Source organism: Bufo bufo, chromosome 9, assembly GCF_905171765.1.
Source record: "Bufo bufo chromosome 9, aBufBuf1.1, whole genome shotgun sequence".
Taxonomy (NCBI): domain Eukaryota; kingdom Metazoa; phylum Chordata; class Amphibia; order Anura; family Bufonidae; genus Bufo; species Bufo bufo.
In genome coordinates, this window is record NC_053397.1 from 52,676,379 (window position 1) to 52,704,074 (window position 27,696).

A 27,696-nucleotide genomic window follows, 5' to 3' on the forward strand; every position below is an offset into this window, starting at 1 on the left:
AATTGATCCGTCCCTATTGACTTACATTGTGTGACAGGACGTATCCGTTTGGCTCCGCTTCGTCAGGCGGACAACAAAACGCTGCAGGCAGCGTTTTGGTGTCAGCCTCAAGAGCGGAATGGAGACGGAACGGAGGCAAACTGATGCATTCTGAGCAGATCCTTTTCCATTCAGAATGCATTAGGGCAAAACTGATCCACTCTAGACTGCTTTTGAGAGCCCTGAACGGATCTCACAAATGGAAAGCCAAAACGCTAGTGTGAAAGTAGCCTTATAGTTATCTCAGTGGTTTACTTTTCCCCGTCTGTTTAAATTGCTCTTTACTTTGATCTTAAACCCATCCGGGATGGGAGCAGCTCACAGGGGGATCATATTACACATGTCAGTGCAAGTCTATGGTGGGGGAAGAAGGGGGGGATGAGGGTGAGCTAAATAAGACACACACAGATAAGCAGACTGCTGCAGCTATATAGACTGATATATACACTTCCTAAATTTGAATAGGTCAATACTTCTCTGTAATATCCTCCTGGGACAGCTTTTGAGTGCATAAGAGAAGGTTAAGAAGCAGATTCTCACCTACTTTGTGTGTGTCACGAATGGCAGTTAGTCTCAAACCCATCTTGACATTCAGTATGCAAACTTGACATTCAGTATGTACAGGGGAAATCTGCCAGATACAAGTAATTTAACCTAATAAGAACCCAGCCATTTTTAGTTTTTCCATTTAGTTTTTTTACTCCCTGCCTTTTTGAAGCCAAACCTTTTTTATTTTTCTGTTTAAATATTATCTGATTGCTTCTCCCATAAACTGAATTAACATTGTACACAATTAATAGTTATCCTGTGGACAGATTCTCGCACCTGAGCTGTGGATCTCTGTAGCTCCTCCAGAGTGACCATGACTGCTTCTCTAATTAGTGCTCTCCTTGCCTGGGCTGTCAATTTAGGTGGACAGCCATGTCAGTAGGTTTCCAGTTGTGCCATACTCCTTCAATTTTCAGATGATGGATTGAACATTGTTCCAATATATAGGTTATTTTTTTTTTTTATACCCTATCCCTTCTTTATATGTCTCCACAACTTTATCCCTGACCTGTCTGGTGTGTTCCTTGGTTTTCATGATGCTGTTTGATCACTAATGTTCACTAACAAATCTCTGAGGCCTTCACAGAACAGCTATAGGTATACTAAGAATACATTATACACATGTGGACTCTATTTACTATTTAGGTGACTTTTGAAGGCAATTGTTCACACTGGATTTTATTTTGGGGTATCAGAGTACAGTGGGCTGAATACAAATACACATCATGCTTTTCAGATTTTTATTTATTAAAAGTTTGAAAACCATGTATAATTTTCTTTTCACTTCACATATACTTGCTATTTTGTGTTGGTCTATCACATAAAATCCCAATAAAATACATTTAAATTTGTGGGTGTAACCTGAAAAAATGTGGAAAAGTTCAAGGGTACTGTATGTACCCATAACAAGGCACTGTATGTACCCACAACAGCTGCTAACCATTGTCCATATATTTTATTGGTGACCATATGCAACGGTGACATTACCTATTATTTCAGGATAACTGTTAAAAACCAGTGATTTTTTTTTCATAAATTTCCTTGGCAAATTCAAGAGACATCATAATTCAAGTGAATGTCTTTTATTACACCTAGTAAAGCATTCTCCGTACAGCTTCAGGATTAAAAGGAGTCAGTCACCCTGATCAGTTTCAATGCAAGCCTACCATGTAGGGTAATTACTCCTAAACACAACCATACCTTTCTTGTGAGAAATTCTGTTTGTATACAAATAACATTTTCGGTGCCACCCGGGCAGGGCCGCATCGCTTGGTGCACCTGGCTTGCCTTGGGTCATCACTAGGGATGAGCGAATCGACTTCGGATAAAAAATCTGAAGTCGATTTGCATAAAACTTCGTTCCAATACTGTACGGAGCAGGAGCTCCGTACAGTATTAGAATGTATTGGCTGCAATGAGCCTAAGTTATTGCTTCGCGAAGTCTCGTGAGACTTTGCATAATAACTTCATAAATTAATTTGTATTGTAAAAAACATTTCCCGAACTCTGGTTCGGTTCCAAGTGGTACCTTGGAACCAAACCCGAGTTCAGGAAATGATTTTTAAAGTACAAATTAATTTATGAAGCGAAGCAATAACTTCTGCTCATCGCAGCCAATACATTCTGACGAAGTCTTATGCGAATCGACTTTGGATGTTTCATCCGAAGTCGCTTCGCTAATCCCTAGTCATCACTGTCGGGCTTGAAATCTTGAGTACTGTCAATCAAAGAAGAGGGGAGGCACTGGACAGCGTTACTTGTAAAGCGATAGTGCACCAAAGGGAGAGGTCATGCGCATGATGCACTAAACACAAAAAGCTTTATTTGCATACAATTAAAAAAAAAACATTGGAAATGGAAGTGGTGGTTTTGTGTTATAATGCATGCTGTAGGTTAGAATATGTTATTTATGGGTCAGTGGTGTACATAGAGAAGTAAGGGCCCCACAGCAAGGATCCAACCAGGCCCCCCCCACACAGGACAGAAGGGTTTTGGCAGAAAATGCCCAATGCTTTCAGTGACCCTTTAGATGGTAGAGTCCTGACCAAGTTTTAACCCCCAGTAGAAGAGGGGATGATCCAAACTGAGCCCCTTTTTGCCCTGATACAGGTATGTTGTAGTAGTGCATATGGGACTAGTACATGTTTTCCCTTATGAGAATGCCCACCGGCCCCATTGACTATAATGGGGTCTCGTGGAAATTCGACCGCTACCCGGTGGTGTGAAAGAAACCTTACTCTTTGTTTTTTTTCTATAAGGAAGCAGCTGGAAACTCTGGTTCTTGCATGAGATTCCCTTGGTCATCACAGGTCCATGCAGGAGAAACTGAAATAATATGGCTGTGGTGTATGTGTTACAAGATAATAATAGGTGGGATTGCAATAGTAGAAACAGCAAAACTGTCGAACCATATACACAGAGAAACATATACTGAACTATCAGCAAAACACATCACATAGTACTATAGGAGAAATATAATACAGATACGGTATACCATTGTATTAGATATGAGACTACATATAGAAGACTGATATTGCTAGAGGCAGTCCTATAGTATAAAATATACAATATCTTGTACTTTTAAAAAAATGAAATTTTGCAATGATTGAACATTACGAACATTAGGAAACAAAAATTTTGTAATAATGGATCAGAAGCAATGTCTCTAAGGCTACTTTCACACTCGCGTTTGGTGCGGATCCGTCACATTATGCAACCGCATGTATCCATTCAGAACGGATCTGTTTGTATTATCTTTAACATCGCCAAGACGGATCCGTCTTGAACACCATTGAAAGTCAATGCAGGACGGATCCGTTTTCTATTGTGCCAGATTGTGTCATAGAAAACGGATTCGTCCCCATTGACTTACATTGTGTGCCAGGACGGATCGTATTGATGACCTATCCCCAATTTGGTATTGATGACCTATCCCCAAAGCGGAATGGAGATGGAACGGAGGCAAACTGATGAATTCTGAGCGGATCCTTTTCCATTCAGAATGCAATAGGGCAAAACTTATCCGTTTTGGACCGCTGGTGAGAGCCCTGAACGGATCTCACAAATGGAAAGCCAAAACGCCAGTGTGAAAGTAGCCTAACCCAGTGCTTCTCAATTATTTTCTGTCATGCCCCCCCTAGGAAGAAGAAAACATTTTGCGCCCCCCGCGCGACTGTAAATAGTATAATTTGTCTATAAAATTGTTATAGTACACCTTATTATTGGTATCCTCCTGCGGTGTGCTTTGTACCCCTTCCACTCCTGCTATTATGCCCTTTTTTATCTAGGTTACCTTCAGGGCTTAGTTTACCTGCAGAGCGTCTTTTTGCACCTTCCCCCTCCTCCTTTTGATCCAGGGTACTGCCTTCTAGTTCGTATACTTTTTCCTCCTCCATCCCCTGGTTACTATTTCTTTTCCCCTTTTCAGTTTTATTATCAGATTTTGTGTTTGTCCTACCTCCTCTCCTTGACCCCTGCTCTTTATGTTCTTTCTGTGCTTCAGCTCTTGTTTTCCCACCTGGTGATGCTGCGGATGTATCTTTGCGACTCTGCCTTGATGACATGCCGGCGTCCTGCTCTTTCTCCTCTGTGAGTGGCACTAGGAACCGGTGTATTGATTCCTGTATATCTCCACGGGTCCGCTGCATGTGCCACGTGCGTTGGCGGTCACGTGGTCCTCCGCGTCGGGCTGCTACTGGGGCTGCGCTGGGACAATCTCCAGTGATCGCGCCGCGCTGCTCCCTCTCTCCAGCCGTAGAGTTGCTAGGCAACCGACGCCGTGTGGGACGCCGCTTGCGAGTGAGTCGGATAATCCGATCTGGACATCCAATATGACAGTGTTTGCCGAGGTCAAACGAGCCCCCCTTTACGGAGCCTCGCGCCCCCCCTGGGGGGGGGGGGCGCCCCACTATTTGAGAAGCACTGGCCTAACCAAAGTTCAAATGACTAAATTACAATATGCAGTAAATTGTTAGTTCCTGGTGTTGATGTACCCGTTGTCTGTGCTGAGGCTTGTTTTTCTGTGACCTCATACATGCTTATTATCTGTCCAGAGATGTCATGCTGGTGCAATACATAAGCACAAGGTGCATGCCCAGGCACATGCTAATGCCATGCACAAGATGTGCCTTGCAAGTACAGAAAAAGCCAATTCGTAGCTCCAGTTTTTTCACTTGGAGAATACACTCATCATCTAAGGACTTCTGCCTCTGCAACCACCATACTCTATCATAACTGTTCACCATACATAACAAAATCCAGTGGATGAACAGTATAACGTGCTGCCGGTGAACATGAGACGTGACTTAATTCTACTACAATAAACCTTGTTAGACATTATAGGAATAATATGTAATCTGAATATAGGAATAATATGTAATCTAATATGTAATATGAAATCTACTGCAGTTCCTAAAACCATTCACAGCCGCAGTCGCCAGCAGGACTGGTTCAACTAAATACAAAATGCATAGAAAGTGATCCATAAGTATTGTTAAAATGCAATGAGTGGCTTGTACGACGTCCTATGATTGTGGTTTCCCCAAGTCAAAGCTCCTTTTACTCCTCCATCTCAGGAGTTTGATGAAATTAAGGCTGGCATTAAAGACTTTGTCATGCTGAAAGACCATTTTGTAGAAGGTATCGATGGGTAAGTCACCATTGGGATCGGCATATTTTAATGTTGTCATTGGAGTGTAGAGAGTGTTTGTCTGGTGACGGAACGGTGGATTTTCTGACAGAATAATCTTCATTGTATGCTGTTGATGTAAGAATATTATGTTATATTGATGTTTTTCACAGCTTATTATCATGAGGTCTCACAGACTTTCTCTCTTTTTAAAAAAAAAATAATATATTTTTCTCTCTTACCCCCCTCCCCATTAAAACTCTGAAATACAATGACAGCAATAGTAAATAATGTTAGAGTGACACTGACACATAAAGCTGTAGGTAAATGCATGGTTGTCGGTGTTTACAAATAACCTGTTTAAAAACACACTTGCCGGTTCACAGTGGCTGCGCCCACTACTTTGTTGCTCTCTTGTGTTATTACTACAAAACTAATAAAGAATATGTGAAAAAAAATAATACACACTTGCCTTTGTTATGCTGTTTTAAATTTAAAAACATTCCACTTATTGTCACTTATTGGGGGCAGATTATTTCAGGGGTTTATAAACACACACAGTAGTATTGGAAAAAACTGTGGCTTGTTCTGAACAAGTGTTCAGAATTTATGCCTTAAAGAGGTTATCCAGAAATTTGGTATTGATGACCTATCCTCAGGATAGATCAGCTGTTGGAAGAGGCTACAGTGCTCCCTAAGCACTTAAGCCTTTTCTTAGGCCAGTACCGTCACTTTACATCGGTCACGTGGCACAGATCAGTCCTACTCAGTGACTTGCAATGCTCACTTATAAATAGTAGAAAAATTCTGACCGGTTTTTAACAGACCTAATTTAACGTCTCTTGGCTATAACCAAACTATACACTGCTAATGACTCACTAAAATTAGATTAGGTCCGCACTTATAAATGCTATAAAAATTGCAACAGGTTTTTGGAAAGAAAAATGCATAATAACGCAGCACATGTGGTAAAATATTTGCTGCTGGTGATGGTGGGAAATATACCTATGCAACACTTATGAACTGTAGAAGATTTGCAACATGTTTTTGGACAAAAAAGGCTGTCTCATGCACAGAAAAGAGTACTGTCTCTTTAAGGATATCTGTGCAGCACCCTGTATAAATGCCTGTAAGGCACACAGTACACTAACTCACCCTATGCTGTCCCTAATGATAAAACCTGACGTTCTACCTAGTAATTCTTTCTACACCCTGTCTAACCTTAGAATTTAGGAGACAACTATAACCAAGACAGCTGCTCCTAAGTGTGTAAATGTCCAGATTGGCCTTAAGTTGGCCAAACCCTGCTAGATATTCCATCCTGAGTCAGTGATTGTGCTCATAATTGGACCATGTATGATCAGCTATTGGGCTATTCAGTTTTTCAGAAAAGGTGCAAGAACTAGGAGGTATTCCACTGACCCCACCCAGGTGTTGGTGAGACATCTCAGTGGGTTTGGCTGACAGATAACGTATAACTCTTACCTCTGCCACGTCTTCAGCTGTCTGTCCCAAGCTTTGGAAGATTGACTTGTAGTTTTTAAGATAGATATTGGTAAACATCTCTGCAGTTTCCTTATCTACTGCAGAAAGGTCCATCTTCATTCCATCTTCAAAAACTTTCCGTTCAAACTCTGTGATCACCGGACCAGGTTCAATGAGGCTCAACCTGTAATATATGAAAAGATTGTTATATATAGACACAAAACTTCAACATCTTGATCTTCTGCTGGACAGTATTCAGATGTGTCAATGAAAAACAAAGGGAAAAAAAAAATACAGTAAGGCTTGTTATAAAGATTAGGTCAATGTTGCCCAACCACCCTGATTTGGGTGGGTTTGGCCAACAATCAAATGTATATGGGGGCCTCCCTACAGTCCCTGATGACATATTGGGAGACATAAAAATAAATAAAAAACATCAAACATAATCAACTGGCCCACCAGTAACTAAAGTTCGTCACACACCTTCAATAACACCTTCAATAACACTTGTTTGGCCAACAGCTATTACTTCAGACTCTCTCACACCTCACATTGAGTTTAATGGGAAATGTACAAATCTGTCTTCAATAAACTCTATTTAGTGGCACCTGCAAGAAACCAGTACCTCAAGGGGTATTCCCATCTCAAGATTCCCCCAAGCTCCTTCCACCTGGAGGCGGTTAGAACTATGGAAACAGCCAAGCGGGCTGTGCTACATTGCTTACACGTTCAAGTGACTGAAAGTTAAAGGGGTTATCCCATCATAATGATCACTGTTAAATCAGTTAATGATTTGACAGTGATAATTTTTGTAAATATACTTGATTAACAAATTCCCACCGTTTAGGATAAAATTCATCCCCACTTACCTTATTGTTGTGACTCGGTCTCCCCTGGTTACGGCCACCGCTCTTCTCCAGAATCCCGATGGTCACGCTTGCTCAGAAGACTCCTTCTTTTCTCCCGGCCGGGCCGCTCGCTGTCCTGAACGCGCACGCTGCCGCGCATGTGCGACAGTGACTTCTTCCCGGCCAGAATAGTACAGAGCTGCGAACGCGCACGCCGGCTCTGTACTATACTGGCCAGAATTAAGTCACATGGCGCATGCGCGGCAGCGTGCACGTTCAGTCCAGCGCGCGGCCCGGCCAGGAGAAGACTTCAATCAAGATGAAGCCCGCCAGAATCCAGGAAGTGAATGGCGCGGTGGCAGCAGGTAAGTATAAAAAGGCGAAGTGGGATAACCCCTTTAATGAGTTTTTCATATATCAGCTTTTCATGGTTGAGATGGGAATAGCATCAGTAAACACTGGGATAAGCAGAGTTAAAGAAGTTGTCCCACAAAAAATATACTACATTTTTCAAAGCAGCACCTGGATCTGAATACTTTTGTAATTGAGTGTAATAATTTTTTTTTTTATAGCCATTGAATTATTCACTGAAACATATCTGTATAGCGCCACCTGCTGTTTGGACTGTTTCTAATTTCTCTGTCCTGCTCACTGAGATGGACGCACATGCTTAGTTCAGTCTACCAGCTGCAGTAGAAAGGGCACATCCCCTGAGAAAGTACATGACCCCTGAGCTGCCAGCTTGAAATAAATGTAGCAGAGCAATTGGAGCAACTGATGGGGAGATCTCTGGATCTATGTGAGCTACAGGGCCGGTTCTAAGTTTGTTAGAAAGAGATTGCCATGTACAGTCGTGGCCAAAAAGTTTGAGAATTACATAAATATTGGAAATTGGAAAAGTTGCTGCTTAAGTTTTTATAATAGCAATTTGCATATACTCCAGAATGTTATGAAGAGTGATCAGATGAATTGCATAGTCCTTCTTTGCCATGAAAATTTACTTAATCCCAAAAAAACCTTTCCACTGCATTTCATTGCTGTCATTAAAGGACCTGCTGAGATCATTTCAGTAATCGTCTTGTTAACTCATGTGAGAATGTTGACGAGCACAAGGCTGGAGATCATTATGTCAGGCTGAGGTTAAAATGGCAGACTTGACATGTTAAAAGGAGGGTGATGCTTGAAATCATTGTTCTTCCATTGTTAACCATGGTGACCTGCAAAGAAACGCGTGCAGCCATCATTGCGTTGCATAAAAATGGCTTCACAAGCAAGGATATTGTGGCTACTAAGATTGCACCTCAATCAACAATTTATAGGATCATCAAGAACTTCAAGGAAAGAGGTTCAATTCTTGTTAAGAAGGCTTCAGGGCGTCCAAGAAAGTCCAGCAAGCGCCAGGATCGTCTCCTAAAGAGGATTCAGCTGTGGGATCGGAGTAGCACCAGTGCAGAGCTTGCTCAGGAATGGCAGCAGGCAGGTGTGAGCGCATCTGCACGCACAGTGAGGCGAAGACTTTTGGAAGATGGCCTGGTGTCAAGAAGGGCAGCAAAGAAGCCACTTCTCTCCAAAAAAAACATCAGGGACAGATTGATCTTCTGCAGAAAGTATGGTGAATGGACTGCTGAGGACTGGGGCAAAGTCATATTCTCCGATGAAGCCTCTTTCCGATTGTTTGGGGCATCTGGAAAAAGGCTTGTTCGGAGAAGAAAAGGTGAGCGCTACCATCAGTCCTGTGTCATGCCAACAGTAAAGCATCCTGAGACCATTCATGTGTGGGGTTGCTTCTCATCCAAGGGAGTGGGCTCACTCACAATTTTGCCCAAAAACACAGCCATGAATAAAGAATGGTACCAAAACACCCTCCAACAGCAACTTCTTCCAACAATCCAACAACAGTTTGGTGAAGAACAATGCATTTTCCAGCACGATGGAGCACCGTGCCATAAGGCAAAAGTCATAACTAAGTGGCTCGGGGACCAAAATGTTGACATTTTGGGTCCATGGCCTGGAAACCCCCCACATCTTAATCCCATTGAGAACTTGTGGTCAATCCTCAAGAGGCGGGTGGACAAACAAAAACCCACAAATTCTGACAAACTCCAAGAAGTGATTATGAAAGAATGGGTTGCTATCAGTCAGGAATTGGCCCAGAAGTTGATTGAGAGCATGCCCAGTCGAATTGCAGAGGTCCTGAAAAAGAAGGGCCAACACGTAGAGATACATGGAGCTAAAAACAACAATAAATTACTAATAGGAGTCTACTATAAACCACCTAATATACCAGAGTCCACAGAAAATCTACTACTAAACGAGATAGACAAGGCGGCAAATCATAATGAGGTGGTTATTATGGGGGACTTCAACTACCCAGATATAGACTGGGAAACTGAAACTTGTATATCTCATAAAGGAAACAGATTCTTGGCAATAACCAAAGACAATTATCTCTCCCAACTGGTTCAGGACCCGACTAGAGGGACGGCCATACTGGACTTAATATTAACCAATAGACCTGACAGAACAACAGACGTGCAGGTTGGGGGACACCTGGGAAATAGTGACCATAAAGTAATAACCTTCCAATTATCATTCAAAAGAGCGTTTCTACAGGGAGGAACAAAAATACCAAACTTCAAAAAAGCTAAATTTAGCCAACTAAGAGAGGCCATAGGCCTAACTAACTGGGACAAAGTCCTCAAAAATAAAAATACAGCCAAAAAATGGGATATCTTTAAAAACATCCTAAAATCTCATTGTGAGAGGTACATACCGTATGGGAATAAAAGGTTAAGGAACAAAAAGAAACCAATGTGGATAAACAGAACTGTAAAGAAAGCAATAAATGACAAAAAGAAAGCATATAAAACACTAAAACAGGAGGGTAGCACGGAAGCACTGAAAAACTATAAGGAAAAAAACAGAACATGTAAAAAACAAATAAAAGCGGCCAAACTAGAGACCGAGAGATTAATTGCCAAAGAGAGTAAAACTAACCCTAAAATGTTCTTCAATTATATAAATGGTAAAAAGTATAAATCTGAAGGTGTCGGCCCTTTAAAGAGTAATGAGGGGGGAGTCGCAGAGAGCGACGAGGAGAAAGCAAAGCTGTTAAATATTTTTTTCTCCAATGTATTCACTGAGGAAAATAAACTGTCAGATGAAATGCTGAATGTTGAAATAAGTCCGCCATTAAAAGTGTCCTGTCTGACCCAGGAAGAAGTACAACAGCGACTTAAAAATATCAAAATAGACAAATCACCAGGACCGGATGGCATACACCCCCGTATCCTAAGGGAATTAAGTAATGTTATAGCCAGACACTTATTTCTGATATTTGCGGACTCTGTACTGACAGGGAATGTCCCACAGGATTGGCGCATGGCAAATGTGGTGCCAATATTCAAAAAGGGTCCAAAAACAGAGCCTGGAAACTATAGGCCGGTAAGTTTAACATCTGTTGTGGGTAAACTGTTTGAAGGTTTTCTAAGAGTTGCTATCTTAAAGCATCTTAACGGAAATAAGCAAATAACGCCATATCAGCATGGCTTCGTGAGGGATCGGTCATGTCAAACTAATTTATCAGTTTCTATGAGGAGGTAAGTTCTAGACTTGACAGCGGCGAATCAATTGATGTCGTGTATCTGGACTTCTCCAAAGCATTTGACACTGTACCGCATAAAAGGTTAGTATATAAAATGAGAATGCTCGGACTGGGAGAAAACATCTGTATGTGGGTAAGTAACTGGCTGAGTGATAGAAAACAGAGGGTGGTTATTAACGGTACACATTCAGATTGGGTCACTGTCACTAGTGGAGTACCGCAGGGGTCAGTATTGGGCCCTATTCTCTTCAATATATTTATTAATGATCTTGTAGAAGGCTTGCATAGTAAAATATCAATTTTCGCAGATGACACTAAACTGTGTAAAGTAATTAACACTGAAGAGGACAGTATACTACTACAGAGGACAGTATACTGTATATATATACTACAGAGGGATCTGGATAGATTGGAGGCTTGGGCAGATGAGTGGCAGATGAGGTTTAACACTGACAAATGTAAGGTTATGCACATGGGAAGGAATAATGCAAGTCACCCGTACATACTAAATGGTGAAACACTCGGTAACACTGACATGGAAAAGGATCTAGGAATTTTAATAAACAGCAAACTAAGCTGCAAAAAACAGTGTCAGGCAGCTGCTGTCATGGCCAATAAGATAATGGGTTGCATCAAAAGTGGCATAGATGCCCGTGATGAGAACATATTCCTACTACTTTACAAATCACTGGTCAGACCACACATGGAGTACTGTGTACAGTTCTGGGCTCCTGTGAACAAGGCAGACATAGCAGAGCTGGAGAGGGTCCAGAGGAGGGCAACTAAAGTAATAACTGGAATGGGGCAACTACAGTACCCTGAAAGATTATCAAAATTAGGGTTATTCACGTTAGAAAAAAGACGACTGAGGGGAGATCTAATTACTATGTATAAATATATCAGGGGTCAGTACAGAGATCTATCCCATCATCTATTTATCCCCAGGACTGTGACTGTGACGAGGGGACATCCTCTGCGTTTGGAGGAAAGAAGGTTTGTACCCAGACATAGAAGAGGATTCTTTACGGTAAGAGCAGTGAGACTATGAAACTCTCTGCCTGAGGAGGTGGTGATGGGGAATTCACTAAAAGAGTTCAAGAGGGGCCTGGATGTATTTCTGGAGCGTTACAATATTACAGGCTATAGCTACTAGAGAGGGGTCGTAGATCCAGGGAGTTATTCTGATTGCCTGATTGGAGTCGGGAAGGAATTTTTTATTCCCCTAAAGTGAGGAAAATTGGCTTCTACCTCACAGGTTTTTTTTGCCTTCCTCTGGATCAACTTGTAGGATAACAGGCCGAACTGGATGGACAAATGTCTTTTTTCGGCCTTATGTACTATGTTACTATGTTACTATTTAACACTTCAAATACTGACTCTTTGCATAAATGTCATGTAATTGTCGATAAGCCTTTGAAACGTATGAAGTGCGTGTAATTATATTTCACTACATCACAGAAACAACTGAAACAAAGATCTAAAAGCAGTTTAGCAGCAAACTTTGTGAAAACTAATATTTGTGTCATTCTCAAAACTTTTGGCCACGACTGTACTATATGATATTAGATTTTCATTTTTTATATTAATCATTTCATAATCCCTTTAAGGAAAAAGCAAAGCAGGCTGTGCTCCACTGTTTCTATAGCTCACATAGCAGTGAGTGGCAAACAGCGTAACACAGTGAGCTCTGCTGTATCTGGTAGCTTTGGAAACCCTTATGGATACGTGTTTCAAAACAGAAATTCTCAACAGATTTTTATGCGTTTCCACACCAGATACCAGATCCGCATGTGCCAAATGCTGTGACCCGCATCTCACCTCCTAAGCCCCCTGCACCGTATTTTAATCAGAGACAACTGGAGAAGGACAGAAAATAGCATCTATTTATGGCCACCACAGATTTGACACGCAGTATTCATACTATTGATAGTATTCAGTATATGGGGCATATACTGAATACTATGAATAGTATGAATACTATTAATAATATGGAATGCACACAGACGTTCTGCGGTATATGGTTTTGCTGGGATGGTATATTGCGCTATGGTATTGCTGTCTACTTTTGTTGCCCCACTACAACATGGGGCCACTTTAAGTTCCCAGTCCACCCCTGCGTGTCAGTTCTTTTTTTTTTTTGCAGAACCATTAATTTCAATGGGTATGCAAAAAAAAAAAAAAGTTACTCCATGTGCATCCCGTTTCCGTATGTCCACATGTCCGTTCCTCAAAAAAATGCCTTATTATTGTCCGCATAATGGACAAAGATAGGACTGTTCTATTAGGCGCCAGCTGTTCCGTTACGCAAAATACGGAATGCACACGGACGTCATCCGTATTTTTTGCGGATTCATGTTTTGCCGACACATACGGTCGTGTGCATGAGCCCTTACCCTGTGGTTTTTCAGCGCAGGAAAAAAACGTGCATAATCCGCAATGTGTGCAGGTAGCCTAAATATCTATATAGGTTGTGTATCAGAAAACCAGAGAAATATTGCTTCAATGTAATTTCATCACAGAAGAAGGAGGCAAGAAACAAGACTTACTGGAGCTTGAATTTCAGGGCCTGTATTGCTAGACTTTCACAGAAGCCTTCAACAGCAAACTTGGAGGCAGCATAGACATCATTAAACAAAATGCCTGCAAGAAAACAAGTGAATGTTAAAAAATGACAAGTATCTAGGAAATATATAATTGAATAAAGTCTGCCAAGTGCTATATACTGATGCAGCCAATCATTGGCCTCAGCAGTATATGGCACAAGACCGTTTAGGCCAGTGATTGGTGGTAAGGGTCATGTCATGTGAGGTATACGGCTGCTTTTAATAAGTGTAAACACAAAAATGTTCATAAATATGGGCCAGATTAATATGTTTTGCTTCTTTTCCTGATAGTGACAACCATAGACATGCAGAGGTACCTTGGATTCCCATGACACTGCTGATAATTACTATGTGACCATTCTTCTTCTGTTTCATATCTGGTAAGATTTCCTTTAGTAGTCTGACCAGTCCAAAGAAATTTGTATCCATCACAGTTTTCATTTCTTCAATGCTTTGACATTCAATAGGTCCTATGAGCCCAACTCCTGCATTGCTAACTGTGGACAGAAAACGTCTCATGTTAGATGCCCCAAAATCAGTACTTTAAGGCTATGGACACATTTGGGGGCACTTATTTTTATCATTGGGTTCTACTCATTTTGGCCTAAAAATCATTTTTTGAATTGATCTTTTTTAAAATATTTTAAAAAAGATCTGTTTACAGTGAATCCCACCAGACAGCAGCTCTCTGGGCTCCAGTCTGCAGCCCTTATCTCTGGACTTAGGACTGCTCATAAACACTCATCATATCTCAATTCTTATTACTTTGATAAGAAGTTAGATTAAAGTGTTTATGAGCTGTCAGAAGTTCAGAGATAAGGCATGCAGAAACTGAAAGTGATACAGGGAAAACTGTTGAAAAATGTTTTAATAAAGATCAATTGAAAAAAATATATTTTTAGCCCAAAATGAGTAGAATGTAAGGATAAAAAATGTCCCCAAAGGTGTTCATAGCCTTTAAATTCAAATAGTTTATTTTGTAATAAAGGTACCATATTTACATAGATACCGTGTTTCCCCAAAAATAAGACATCCCCCGAAAATAAAACCTACTTCCAGTTTTGCCTCTTGCTGTAATATAAGGCATCCCCCCGAAAATAAGACCTCCCCGAAAATAAGGCCCCCCGGAATATAAGGTCCCAGAAGTTACTGTAAGGCGTCTGACTCCTCTGGATCGTATCGGCGGGTGCCGCCGCGCAGCTCACTGATTGGCCGCAGCGTAGCCAGAGCTGTTCAGGCGGTGCGAGGTCTCTTTAAATCAGAGAGCCCGCGCCGCCGCCAGGACAAGCTGCCGTCTGCTGCTCGCTCTGCCCTGACGGAGTCTGTCTGACTCACATTTAGACAGTGAGTGAGTCTGGCCGGCACGGACACACAGGGGTGAGTGAGGTAAGGGGGGAAATGTCTGATAAAGTGGTTGGGGGATGTCTGGTGAAGGTGGGAGGGGGAGAGACTAAATAATCCACTGTCCGCTGGCACAGGGGAGGGGGGTCACTTAAAATGACACAGGGAATTCAGAGGGGGGAATCAAAATGACACAGGAGGATAAGAAAGGGGTACTAAAATGGTAATCCCCCCTCAGATTCTCCTGTGTCATTTTGATTCCCCCCTCTGATCCCCCTGTGTCATGGAAAATAAGACCTAGCGCATCTTTAGGAGCAAAAATTTATATAAGACACTGTCTTATTTTCGGGGAAACAGGGTAGTTGGCTAAAAAATACATATGTCCATCAAGTTCAATACTAGATAATTACAAGACCAGTAGATCGAGTAGGAAGGCAAAAATTCTGTAAAACAATTTGACATGAGATGGTAACATTCCTTCCTCACCCCTACAGTCAATCGGACAGATCCACATTCTACATTAGAGGGGTTGTCTCATTTTGACAACCCCTTTCCATGTGCGTTATTAGAGGACATAGATGTAGGGTTTCCAGAGCAGAGAGCAGCAACTCTTGCCTTGGCCAACCAAGTCTGTTCACATATTACATTTTAATGGCCGCACATAATACCATATTTCTGGTCGCATCTTTACCCAGCAAAGTAAGCTGCTTTTATATTAAAGGGGTTCCCCCATCATATACATTTGACACTTATCCACAGCATTATTAATAAATCTATGATAACTGGGTGCTCCACCACTAGTGGTCCTGAGTCTCTCGTTTCTCCTCACTGCTCAATTGTGAGGGAGGGACTCATTACCCCCATTCTGCTTTTTAATAGGGGTCACAATGGTGGATGCCAGGATGATCATACATCTACCAACTATCCTTGTTTGAACTGTTTCCAGCTGTTTGAGAAGGTTCCGGCGTTCACAGTAGCCCCCCGGCCTTCTCCAGCTTTGCCTAGGCCACGTGATGTTACGTTTGTCAGTCACATGGCCCAGGCGCGGCTCAGCCCATTGAAGTGAAAGGGACTGAGCTGCAATACCAAGCACGGCCGCTGTACAGTATACTGTGCTTGGTGAGCAGGAAGAAGGCCGCGGTGCTACTGCGAGTGCCGGTGCCTTTTCAAACAGCTGATTGGCGGGCGTCCTGGGTGTCAGACCCCCACAATCAGATATTGATGAACTATCAATATAGAACTCCAGGGAAAACATTTTTTTTTTATTAGACATGTAGGCTGTTAATATGTGATACATTTTTGCTATGGAGGTGGCCCTTCAATTAAAGAATATAAATTTTGAGTAACAAATACCGTGTGCTTGATGGACGCATTTTACCTACTGATCGTTTTCTGCCATTAATTGAAAATACTTTATTTGCCTTAGGCACAGTGTAAACCTAAAGAAGCAGGTGCTGACTGTGTGGCAAATATTTGCTGTGTATTCCTGTCACTATAGTCATACAGTAAGAAAGTGGAGACCAATAAATGAGAAATAGTTAGAGAACATACATATCCTAGCATTATACACATATTCTTACTATTACGTACTGTAGATTGCATTATATTGTTAGTAAAACTGGGTTCACTAGAAATGGTTGTATTGGGTTCTTGAGCATTATCTTATCAGTGTCAGACTGAAGTTCCCTGGGCCCACCATAGTAAATTATTCTGAGGGCCCACCCTCACCCTACAAATACTAATCATGATAGAAGACAAAAGGATATATAAAAAACTTAAAATAGATATAATTCATATAAGATCATAATAGAATTCACAAAAAGTCGACACCACTTAATGGAATAAATGGATAAAAATATGTGGAAAGTATTAAAATCAGCTGACAAAGTGAGAATGGATGTACTATTGATAATACTATTTATAACCCCTTGTACTGCAACATTGTAGACATTATTATATAATTGATGGAAGATAATAAAACTAAGTATCAAAGTATGTATGGTTAGAGCAAGCTATGAGCGAGAAAGCTAAGGGTACTTTCACATTGGCGGCAGGGGAGTCCAGCACTGTGGGAATAACAGGGCTTATACACTAAAGAAATAAACGGAAAAAGAATGAGACACACTGAGAGTTTTAACAAGATTCAATTGGTCTCTTGGTTATTTTATATAGTGATAATTAAGTGATGTTTTAACAATAAGTAACAAGGACATACAGTACAGACCAAAAGTTTGGACACACCTTCTCATTCAAAGAGTTTTCTTTATTTTCATGACTATGAAGGCATCAAAACTATGAATTAACACATGTGGAATTATATACATAACAAACAAGTGTGAAACAACTGAAAATATGTCATATTCTAGGTTCTTCAAAGTAGCCACCTTTTGCTTTGATTACTGCTTTGCACACTCTTGGCATTCTCTTGATGAGCTTCAAGAGGTAGTCCCCTGAAATGGTCTTCCAACAGTCTTGAAGGAGTTCTCAGAGATGCTTAGCACTTGTTGGCCCTTTTGCCTTCACTCTGTGGTCCAGCTCACCCCAAACCATCTCGATTGGGTTCAGGTCCGGTGACTGTGGAGGCCAGGTCATCTGGCGCAGCACCCCATCACTCTCCTTCATGGTCAAATAGCCCTTACTTTCAAAGTTTTCCCAATTTTTCGGCTGACTGACTGACCTTCATTTCTTAAAGTAATGATGGCCACTCGTTTTTCTTTACTTAGCTGCTTTTTTCTTGCCATAATACAAATTCTAACTGTCTATTCAGTAGGACTATCAGCTGTGTATCCATCTGACTTCTCCTCAACGCAACTGATGGTCCCAACCCCATTTATAAGGCAAGAAATCCCACTTATTAAACCTGACAGGGCACACCTGTGAAGTGAAAACCATTTCAGGGGACTACCTCTTGAAGCTCATCAAGAGAATGCCAAGAGTGTGCAAAGCAGTAATCAAAGCAAAAGGTGGCTACTTTGAAGAACCTAGAATATGACATATTTTCAGTTGTTTCACACTTGTTTGTTATGTATATAATTCCACGTGTTAATTCATAGTTTTGATGCCTTCAGTGTGAATCTACAATTTTCATAGTCATGAAAATAAAGAAAACTCTTTGAATGAGAAGGTGTGTCCAAACTTTTGGTCTGTACTGTATGTGAAAATAAGGCAGTTGTTAGTCTGAATGACTATTTGTAAATAATTTGATAAAGTGCCTCTATGTATCAAGGGAAAAATAAAAATGGGTCTTAGAATGCGGCGACATTAAAAAAAGATACAATTGTTGTTGTAAACATTATTTCTGCCACATGGGGAGCACTGATAATAATATTTAATACATTTGAGCTGACTATATATAACATAGTTTATAACATAGTATTTAAAGGGGTTATCCGAGTTAACTTAATTTCTCTCTATGGCTTTATTTCCCCTATACATTAGTTTTCCTAAATAACTTGCAGTACCTATCTTGTGCCGTTTCTCTGCTACACTAAACAGTCATGTGACTGCCCACGTCATCAGCTGTGACGTTCCGTTTACATGGAGCTCTCTGCTTGTCGGAGTGACTAAGCCATGTAAACGGAACGTCATCAGCCTTGGCCACACCCCCACCTCTCTGGATTACAGTCCGTGCGGCTGTGAGTTGATCGCGCATGCGCGATCCTCACTTGTGCCGCGGCTACCTCAAAGTTCCTCCCTGCGGCTAATAGGTGATCGCATATGCGCGATCATCAGGCCAGGCAAAACCAGCAATAGCTTGGGGCCCCGAACTGGTTGGGGCCCCGAGCTGGCCAAGCAGAGTAAAAGTCAGAAGATCCAATGGTATAAAATATTCTATCCCCCAGGCGTTCCCATGGTGACGGGGACGCTTGCCTGGTTAGAATATACCATCGGATCTGAGTTTTTCGAGCTCAGTGAGATCGTAAAAAAAACTCAAATCCGATGGTATATTCTAACCCCCAAGCGTTCCCATGGTGACAGGGACGCTTGCCTGGGGGTTAGAATATACAGGGCGCTGTAGTGAGCTCTTTACTTGCATTCTTAGCTCTGTACTCCGGTAATAGCAGAGCAGGCAGTTCGGGGGGCGGCGCTCACTCACTGTCACTGACGTCACGCGCCTGCTCCTCCCACTAGGCGGAGCAGGCGCGTGACGTCAGTGAATGAACGCTGCCTGCACTGCCTGCTGTTGTTACCGGAGCTCAGCCAAAGTAAGAGTCAGAGACTCAGAGATTTCAAAATAATAAGAAAATACCTCTGCATTGAGAAATGAAGTGACTGATTAGTACTGCTGCTGTGAGCGTCGGGGAGGGGGATCTGTGGATGGCACTGTAGGGGGATCTGTGGTCTGTGGATGGCAGGCAGTGCCATCCACAGATCCCCCTACAGTGCCATCCACAGATCCCCCCTCCCCTAAACAGTGCCATCCACACAGATCTCCCCCCTAAACAGTGCCATTATGTGCAGAGCAGGGTGAGGAGAAGGTCAGATCAACCCCTCCCACAAATATTCATGAGGGAGAGATGAGTCATTGTTGTTACTGCTGCATGTAAACACAGCAATAACAGAACCTAGAAAAGGTGTAAAGATAGTTTTTTTTTTCAAAAAATCAAGCTTGACTAATGAATATGTATATCCTGATTAATTTTGTTAGGTTTTATTTTTTTCCCCATAACTCGGATAACCCCTTTAAGGCTGAAAAAAGACATCCTGTTTAGGTTATTATCCTGCAGTTGATTCAGAAGGCCTTTGCAAGTAAAAACCAGGAGTAGAACCTATAAAGGAATATGTAAGGAAAGGATTTGTGACTATAAAAAATACCATGTCAATTTGGCCCGTGGCAGTGATAATGCATGCTCGGCTAGGTCTGTTTTTTTATTGACCAATTATATTATGTCGTCAGCCAAATTCCTGTTACCTAAAATGTCCACTCTTCGATCCGGTATGCTGTTGACGCAGTCTCTGATGGACTCTTCACTGCACACATCCAGCTGTTTGACCTCCAGTGTTGTCCCCGCACATCCTTCTGCGGCTTTTACCAGGTCATCTTGCTTCGACAAGTTTCTCATTGTTGCATAAACTATGCATAAAGAAATAGTAAATGTCATGATTATTGGACAATCGGCAATGTAAGAGAAGTTCAAAGTAAAATTCAGAACTAAGGCCATTTTCACATGAGCATGTTTGGTCCGGGAAACATGCTCCATGCAAGGACGGATTTGCCGTAGACCTTACAGGGAAATGTCCCGGTGGGTTGATGCCCAGAGGGCCGCCTAAGCCCTCCGCTGGCTGGGTACATAAAGACCTATCAGCAGAAATTAAAGCTGTGAGAATCAGGTATTTATGTACCTGGCCTCACATGCCCTCCTGAATTCAACTGCTGTTGCCCACATCTCACCTCCTAAGCCCCCTGCTTCTTATCTTAATCAGAGACAACTGGAGGAGGAGAACAGTAAATGGCAGCTATCAATGGCCACCACAGTGGGACAGCTTTTGGGGCAATATATTGTTCTGCACTGTGGTATATGGTTATGATGGGATGGTATTTTGTGCTATGATATTGCTGATACAGCTACCTGCATTGCCCCACCTGCTGTAAATTTGGACCTGCCTACAACATCGGGCCATGTAGTGCCCTGGAGCAGGGAGTACTTTGACATTTGGACATTTGGCTATTTCCCCTATGCAAAGTTAAAACTTCTTACTTTATTTGACCTCATCTGAGGCACCAGAACCTCCAAATAGCTTTTCGGAGTGTACTTTTATATCCACTTAAACACTTATTCCCTCTGTTGGGAGAGAAAAGCTAACATATCACCCTATAATTTAGAACTTCACCTTTAATCATTTGTAAGTTAAAAGTACATAAAGAGCTCTGAAGATTAAAAACACAAGCGCTTTAGCTCAACCATTAAAGGAAAAAATCTTTCAGCCAGAGCCAAGGGGAGATAATATTACTGTACAATAGGTAGTGGTACTTCACATTAGCCTCCATTATTCCCTGGTGGGGTGTTGTATCTCCAAGGAAGCAAGAAGCTCCTGTGCTTGTAGGTGACAGTTAAGCTGCTTCCCCATAAGAATGGAGTGGTGTGTGCTTTCCGCATCCATATGTCCATTCCACAAAGAGACAGAACATGTCCTATACTTGGTCGTAAAATGCAGACCATGGACCCCTTGAAGTCAATGGGTCTCAAAAATACAGATAAAACACGGACAGTATCCTTATTTTGCAGATCTGCAATTTGTAGACTGCAAAATACATACAGTACATACAGTCTTGTGCATGCAGCCTTAGAGAGAAAAAACGCCCAATGGGGTATTTATATTGAGAAGGTGCTGACTTAGAGGTCTGGATAGACACTTGGAAAAGAAGAGTGAGGAGTAAGGAAAGGTAGTTATAGTAATGTTGATTAAATTTAACAACTTTTTGGAAAAATTTTAATAAAAAATAATTGGATTGGCTGGAGACCTACTCCCAGCACCTCCACTGATCAGCTGTTCGAAGAAGCCACTGTGCTTGTGCGAGCACTGTGCCCTGAGATACATCATCAATATCTGTAGCCCGGACACCCCTGTAAGTCAGCTAATCCAACTGTGTGGCTTCCAAAAAAAAGCCATTGTAGCCAAACAATTCAAATGCAACTTTTGGAGACTGCAGGTCCAAAAAATTCTCAGCTGTCTTCTTACAGGACACTACTGAAGCCTGTGCTGGCCATAGTGATAGGACAACCCAGTGGCACTGTTCCGAGCCACCCAGGAGTTTGTGTAGGGAATATTCTGGCAATAGGTTCACATTTACAGTATTTCCTATGGAATAAAATCATGAAAAAGATATAAGAGAGGGAAAACGGAACAGGGAACCCCTCTCAATTATATCATGTCCCTCAACAGGGCATATGGATCTCACTGGTTGCAGCTGCAGAGATTAAATTTTACATCAATTTCTGGAGATGGGTTACCACTATTACAGTGACCCTCCGGTTCAAGAAAAAATTCACATTAACTGGGGTAGGAACAGAATACCTGGTGTCTTCCTTTGCATTTTTTTTCAGGTGCAGATCTGCCAGTTCTCAGGCCCCTCTTCTGTTATCCAAGATGACCGCATTGCTTCTCAGACCACCTGATCACATTGTGCATTTGGTCCAAGACACTTCCTGATACCCTCGTATTGGCCAGCACTCCTCACGTGAGCAGTGCTGGCCAATCCAAGATCAGGGCTGGACAAACAGGAAGTGTCTTGGACAACCATTGTACAGTGTGATCAGGTGGTCTGAGAAGCAGTGTGGCCATCTTGGATGACGGAAGAGTAGTCCGGGAATTGGCAGATCTGCAGATGAACAGGAGATCATCATGTAAGTGTATGATCTGAAGGGTCGCTTTAAGTATCAAATCCACATAAACTTTACTAAGAAATTTGAGAATCTGAGGAACATCCTATAGAAAAGAGTATGCCCTGGCTGAAAAAATTATGCTGGATGACAAGGATGTGTAATGTCTACTGAGAATCATCTATGGAAAGGAGGAGTGTTCCCGTAAATCCATGAGCATGGCTTCATCAGGGCTGACGACTGATTGTTATCTGCAGGTGCTCAGTCAGGATCACTAAAGTAGCATCAGTGCAATTTTGGGTGGCTAGGGATCTCTGATAGCAGGTTTTAACTTGAGGATAATCTGATGCAACCAGACATGACACATTTCATCCCTAAGGATAAGGTGAGAATAGGCTACAGCAGATAATGGAAGTGAAAAGGAGACTAAGGACCCAACTTCATTAGTCACTAGGTATAAATGGTTTTATAAGTCCATCTAAAAGAAAAATTAAGCTAAACAATATACTGCGGAATTCTATGTCCACCAGGGGGCACTAGAACTCATGGATGCTGAAAGTGGTTGTGACTTCACAACTGTAGTGCAATGGTTGATTTTGGTGCTTCCTAAACCTCAGGAACCTATAAACCACGTATATCGGATTATGGGACAATGACAGAATGACAGAATATTTATCTACTCTAAGCTAGGGGGTTATGGCTTTGTTCCCAATGACAGATTGCTTTAAGATTTCAAGGGATTATCCCATGTTAAGAATGAAAATCTGACATTATATAATTCCTGGTGGTCTTTTTCTAACAAAGTTAGAACCAGCCCTGTACTTCGCATGGATCCACTGCTCACCCAATTCATTGCTTATATTGCTCTGCTAGATCTTCTTCAGGCTGGCAACCCCTGAAGCCGCCTCTCCTTATCTCATCTCAGGGGGAATGACCTTTCTGCTGCAGCTCTCTCCCTATCACAGCTCAGGGGGCGTGTCCTTCAGCTTCTTTCTTCTGCAACTGTGTCAGCTTGCAGAAGCAGATCTACTATATCTGTGATGGCTAATCTCCGGAACTCCAGCTGTGGAAAAAAACTATGACTCCCGAGATGTACACTTGCTTGGCTGTTCTCAGAACTCCATAGAAATGAATGGAGCATGCTGGGAGTCGTAGTTTCACCACAGCTGGAGTGCCGGAGGTTAGCCATCACTGTACTATATCATCGGCTCTGCCCAACTGGGAGCCGAAATTAGCATTTGTTTCCCACTCATTCAGTTCTGTAGCAGCATGTGCACATTACTATGCAGAATCAACACCAGGGACCCTTATTATAATAGCATAAAGAGAATATCTCACTACTGGAGTATTTTTGTCACAAAAAGTAAATTACAGAAGTACCGTAATTATTTTTTTTAAATCTTGAAGGCTATGTACATCATTGGGGGAATTTTATTTTATTACTGCATTGTACTCATTTTGAGCTAAAAATAATTTTTTATTTGGTCTTTATTATAAATATGGAGTCCTTTTTTCTGTACAATGCTGAGATGCTCCAACAAAGGGATCTGAATTTTCTCTCTGCTCAGTCAGATAGCTAGCTGACAGGCTCCTTATCTCTGCTCTTTGACATAAACACTCATTATAGCTCAGTTCTTATCTTACTGATAAGAATGTGGCTTAAATAAGTGTTTGAGACCATTTAGCAATTTAGAGATAAGGTTTTTTAGATGACTGACACAAAGTAAAAGTAACTCACACTAGCGTTCGGGTGTCCGCTTGTGAGCTCCGTTTGAAGGGGCTCACAAGCGGCCCCGAACACATCCGTACTGCCATAATGCATTCTGAGTGGACGCGGATCCGCTCAGAATGCATCAGTCTGGCAGCGTTCAGCCCCCGCCCTGCTAAGCAAGCGGACACCTGAACGCTGCTTGCAGCGTCGGGTGTCCGCCTGGCCGTGCGGAGGCAAGTGGATCCGTCCAGACTTACAATGTAAGTCAATGGGGACGGATCCGTTTGAAGTTGACACAGTATGGCTCAATTTTCAAACGGATCCGTCCCCCATTGACTTTCAATGTAAAGTCTGGACGGATCCGTCTGAAGCTACTTTCACACTTAGAATTTTTTCTACAATATAATGCAGACGGATCCGTTCTGAACGGATCCAAACGTCTGCATTATAGGAGCGGATCCGTCTGTGCAGACACCAGACGGACCCTCTCTGAACGGTAGTGTGAAAGTAGAATAAAAAGTACGATTCACACAGCTTGGTGAACAGTTAACCCTTTGTGACAGAACAGCTGAATATTTTTAATAAAGACCAATTGAAAAAAATTATTATTTTTAGCCCAAAAGTAAAATGCAATCATAAAACAAATTAGGCCTCCTAAGGTGTACGTAGCCTTTAATTATATTAAAAAATTATATTTAGTGTATTTTTAAAACAATAACTAACAGAGCATTTCAGTTCCAAATCCTTCACACTATAGAATTTGTAAGGCAGCACCCGAACAACTATGTGGGTTGTGTAGTAAGTGGGTGACACCACCGGATCTCTGTGGGGACCAGCATGCTCCTACAATATAAATCATGACAATTCCTGATCATAACAGAACTGTAAAGGATTGTGTAAAACATTCACTATAATGTAAGTGTGACTTTTTTTTTCTTTTACGTGTGATAGTTGCTGTATTAGTTATGGAAATAAGCTCAGCCGTCAATAAAGACTGATGCGGTTTCATTAGAGAGAACATTTGCAGTAGAAGCCAATGCAAATATTAGATTTTGATCTTCTTTCCAGGATGTTATTTTTATGGCAGCTGAGAAAACACTTGACAGTTTTCTTCCTTGTGTATGTAGCACAGAGAAGAACAAGATGTGTGGCTGGAAATTAGAGCAATTATACACAGCCCTGGTTATACGTCCTGGTAAAGTGTGACAGAGGGTGGCAGGCAGAGGGTCAGGGTTTCTCCTTTTGTAATACCTCTGTTAAAGGGCTTCTGTCACCCCACTAAACTCTTCTTTTTTTTTTTGGGTACTTATAATCCCTATCCTGCGATATATATATACATTATGTTATTAATCATTTTCGTTCAGTAGATAATGCAAAAAACGTACTTTTATAATATGCAAATTACCTGTCTACCAGCAAGTAGGGCGTCTACTTGCTGGTAGCAGCCGCAAAAAACCGCCCCCTCCTCCTGTTGATTGACAGGGCCAGCCGCGATCTCCTCCTCCGGCCAGCCCTGTCAGCATTTCAAAAATCGCGCGCCTGTCTTCATTCGGCTCAGGCGCTCTGAGAGAAGGAGGCTCGCCTCCTCAGCACTCCCTCAGTGCGCCTGCGCCGATGACGTCTTCTCTTTCGGTGACATCAAGACAGGCGCGCGATTTTTGAAATACAGACAGGGCCACCGGAGGAGGAGATCGCGGCTGGCCCTGTCAATCAACAGGAGGAGGGGGCGTTTTTTTTTGCGGCTGCTACCAGCAAGTAGACGCCCTACTTGCTGGTAGACAGGTAATTTGCATATTATAAAAGTAAGTTTTTTGCATTATCTACTGAACGAAAATGATTAATAACATAATGTATAAATATATCGCAGTATAGGGATTATAAGTACCCCAAAAAAAAAAAGAAGAGTTTAGTGGGGTGACAGAAGCCCTTTAAACCCACAAATGTATGTGGCCATTACCCACCACGGGCGGGGTCTGGGCTGCAACGTGGTAACCCAGGCTCATGGTCCTGGCATTTGGGATATTTAGTGACACATTCATACCTATGCTACCATCTACAAGTCTGTCTTCAATATAGGTATAGAATTAGCAGATTTTACGTTACACACACCAGATCTGTTAGGACCCCCCTTCACGCGGTGGACACCACGTGGTGTTTTCAGTGGAGGCTGTGCTGCAGCTCACTGGCCAGTAGTATAAAGCCGCTACTGCACCAAGAAGGGACTTGGCATGGTGTGTGCGACATTCGAGTTTGGTGTCCACTTCCGCCCCATTCGATGGATCTGCGGCCAAGGCCTTGCCCCTTTTTCACTCCCCCCTACCACCTTTGCAAGTTAGGTGCAGTAGATTTTTCTAAAACTAGACAAGTTTTGGCACAATTGACAACAAGGTCTAGGTGCACTCACATTAGTAAATGTGGACCATTTAGAAAGTACCAAACCTCCCATAACCCCACCTAAATTACTGGAATAGGATCACTAGTATGAAGACAGTTTTGGCTAGACAGACGACCACACTGGAAATACAGTCTAACAAGCCGGCACTCAGGTACAGCATCTAACACATACCAAGGCCTTCTGCATATGACCATATCCGTTTTTGCTGTCCGCAAATTGTGGATCTGCAAAACACGGATACTGGTCGTGTGCGTTCCGCATTTTGCGGATCAGTACCTCCTGCCCTCTGTTAGAAATGCCTATTCTTGTCCACAAAAGGGGCAAGGATATGACTTGTTCTCTTTTTTTTTTGTGGGGCCATGGAACGGAAATACAGATGCCGACAGCACACACCAACCAATCCGCAAAAAATAAAGATTGGATGCGGACCAAAACTATGCTGGTGTGAATGGGGCTTAAAAGTGTAGTCCAACCTAGAGCCTAGGAATTATAGATTGCTAACGGTCCGCCATAGCACAGTTTCTTGAATGCAGCTTCATCTCTCGCTTTCTGTAGGAGCTCTGAAGTATCAGATATGACAGCTCAGCCATGAAGATAAAGTGACCTGGAACGGGAGCTGCTTTGACTGCATCAGCAGCTTGATATAGGAGACGGGGGGAAGCGATATGTTATAATGTGGAAGTGGGTGCAGCACAATCCTTTTTCCATCTCCTCTCCAGCCCAGCGTAATAAACAGCGGAGATTTGCTCCTTATCACCAGTAATCCACCTTGATAGATGCAGCTTAAAAATAAAGCAGACGCACTCTGCAGACAATACAAATTTAGGAACTGTTCACACAGCCCGTTCAAATGCATTCTGCCCATCAAAGCCCTGTGGATAGATCAGTTTACCTTTAAATCGTTTCTGTTCATCCTTGGCCAGCTTGGCAGCAATAGCCAGACCTATCCCAGAGGAGCATCCTGTAACAAGCACGTTCTTCAGAGCCATCCCTGTATCTCAGGCCTTTCTGGATACAAATATTATCAAGACAGACCAACGGCGGCAAGAGAGATGTTACTTCTGGGCTTAAGTCCTGGCTTCTCGCTGCTTTATCTGGACCCAGGCAGCGTCAGCACGGCTAAAAATGCAAACCTGCACATTTTGTGGCTAAAGCTGGATAATCCCTTTTTT

At 42.2% G+C, this 27,696-nt stretch overlaps 1 protein-coding gene across 1 annotated transcript; it reads right to left on the reverse strand.

The window, feature by feature from the left end:
• Positions 1-5,064: 5,064 nt before the first annotated feature.
• Positions 5,065-27,513, reverse strand: LOC120979308 (retinol dehydrogenase 8-like). The gene is made up of 6 exons (XM_040408011.1): positions 27,417-27,513; positions 20,009-20,170; positions 14,073-14,252; positions 13,699-13,792; positions 6,701-6,884; positions 5,065-5,345 (listed from the first exon to the last, which is right to left on the reverse strand). The coding sequence occupies exons 1-6, from the start codon at positions 27,511-27,513 to the stop codon at positions 5,112-5,114; spliced, it is 951 nt and encodes a 316-aa protein (XP_040263945.1). The 3' UTR covers positions 5,065-5,111.
• Between the last annotated feature and the right edge of the window lie 183 nt (positions 27,514-27,696).

Excerpts from the sequence above, each read along its gene's own strand:
- LOC120979308 (XM_040408011.1), bottom strand. The coding sequence starts at position 27,513 with ATGGCTCTGAAGAACGTGCTTGTTACAGGATGCTCCTCTGGGATAGGT. Across the intron at positions 20,171-27,416 it reads TGAACAGAAACGATTTAAAG|TTTATGCAACAATGAGAAAC; the intron begins GTAAACTGATCT and ends CTTTATGCATAG. Across the intron at positions 14,253-20,008 it reads TCGAAGAGTGGACATTTTAG|TTAGCAATGCAGGAGTTGGG; the intron begins GTAACAGGAATT and ends TTCTGTCCACAG.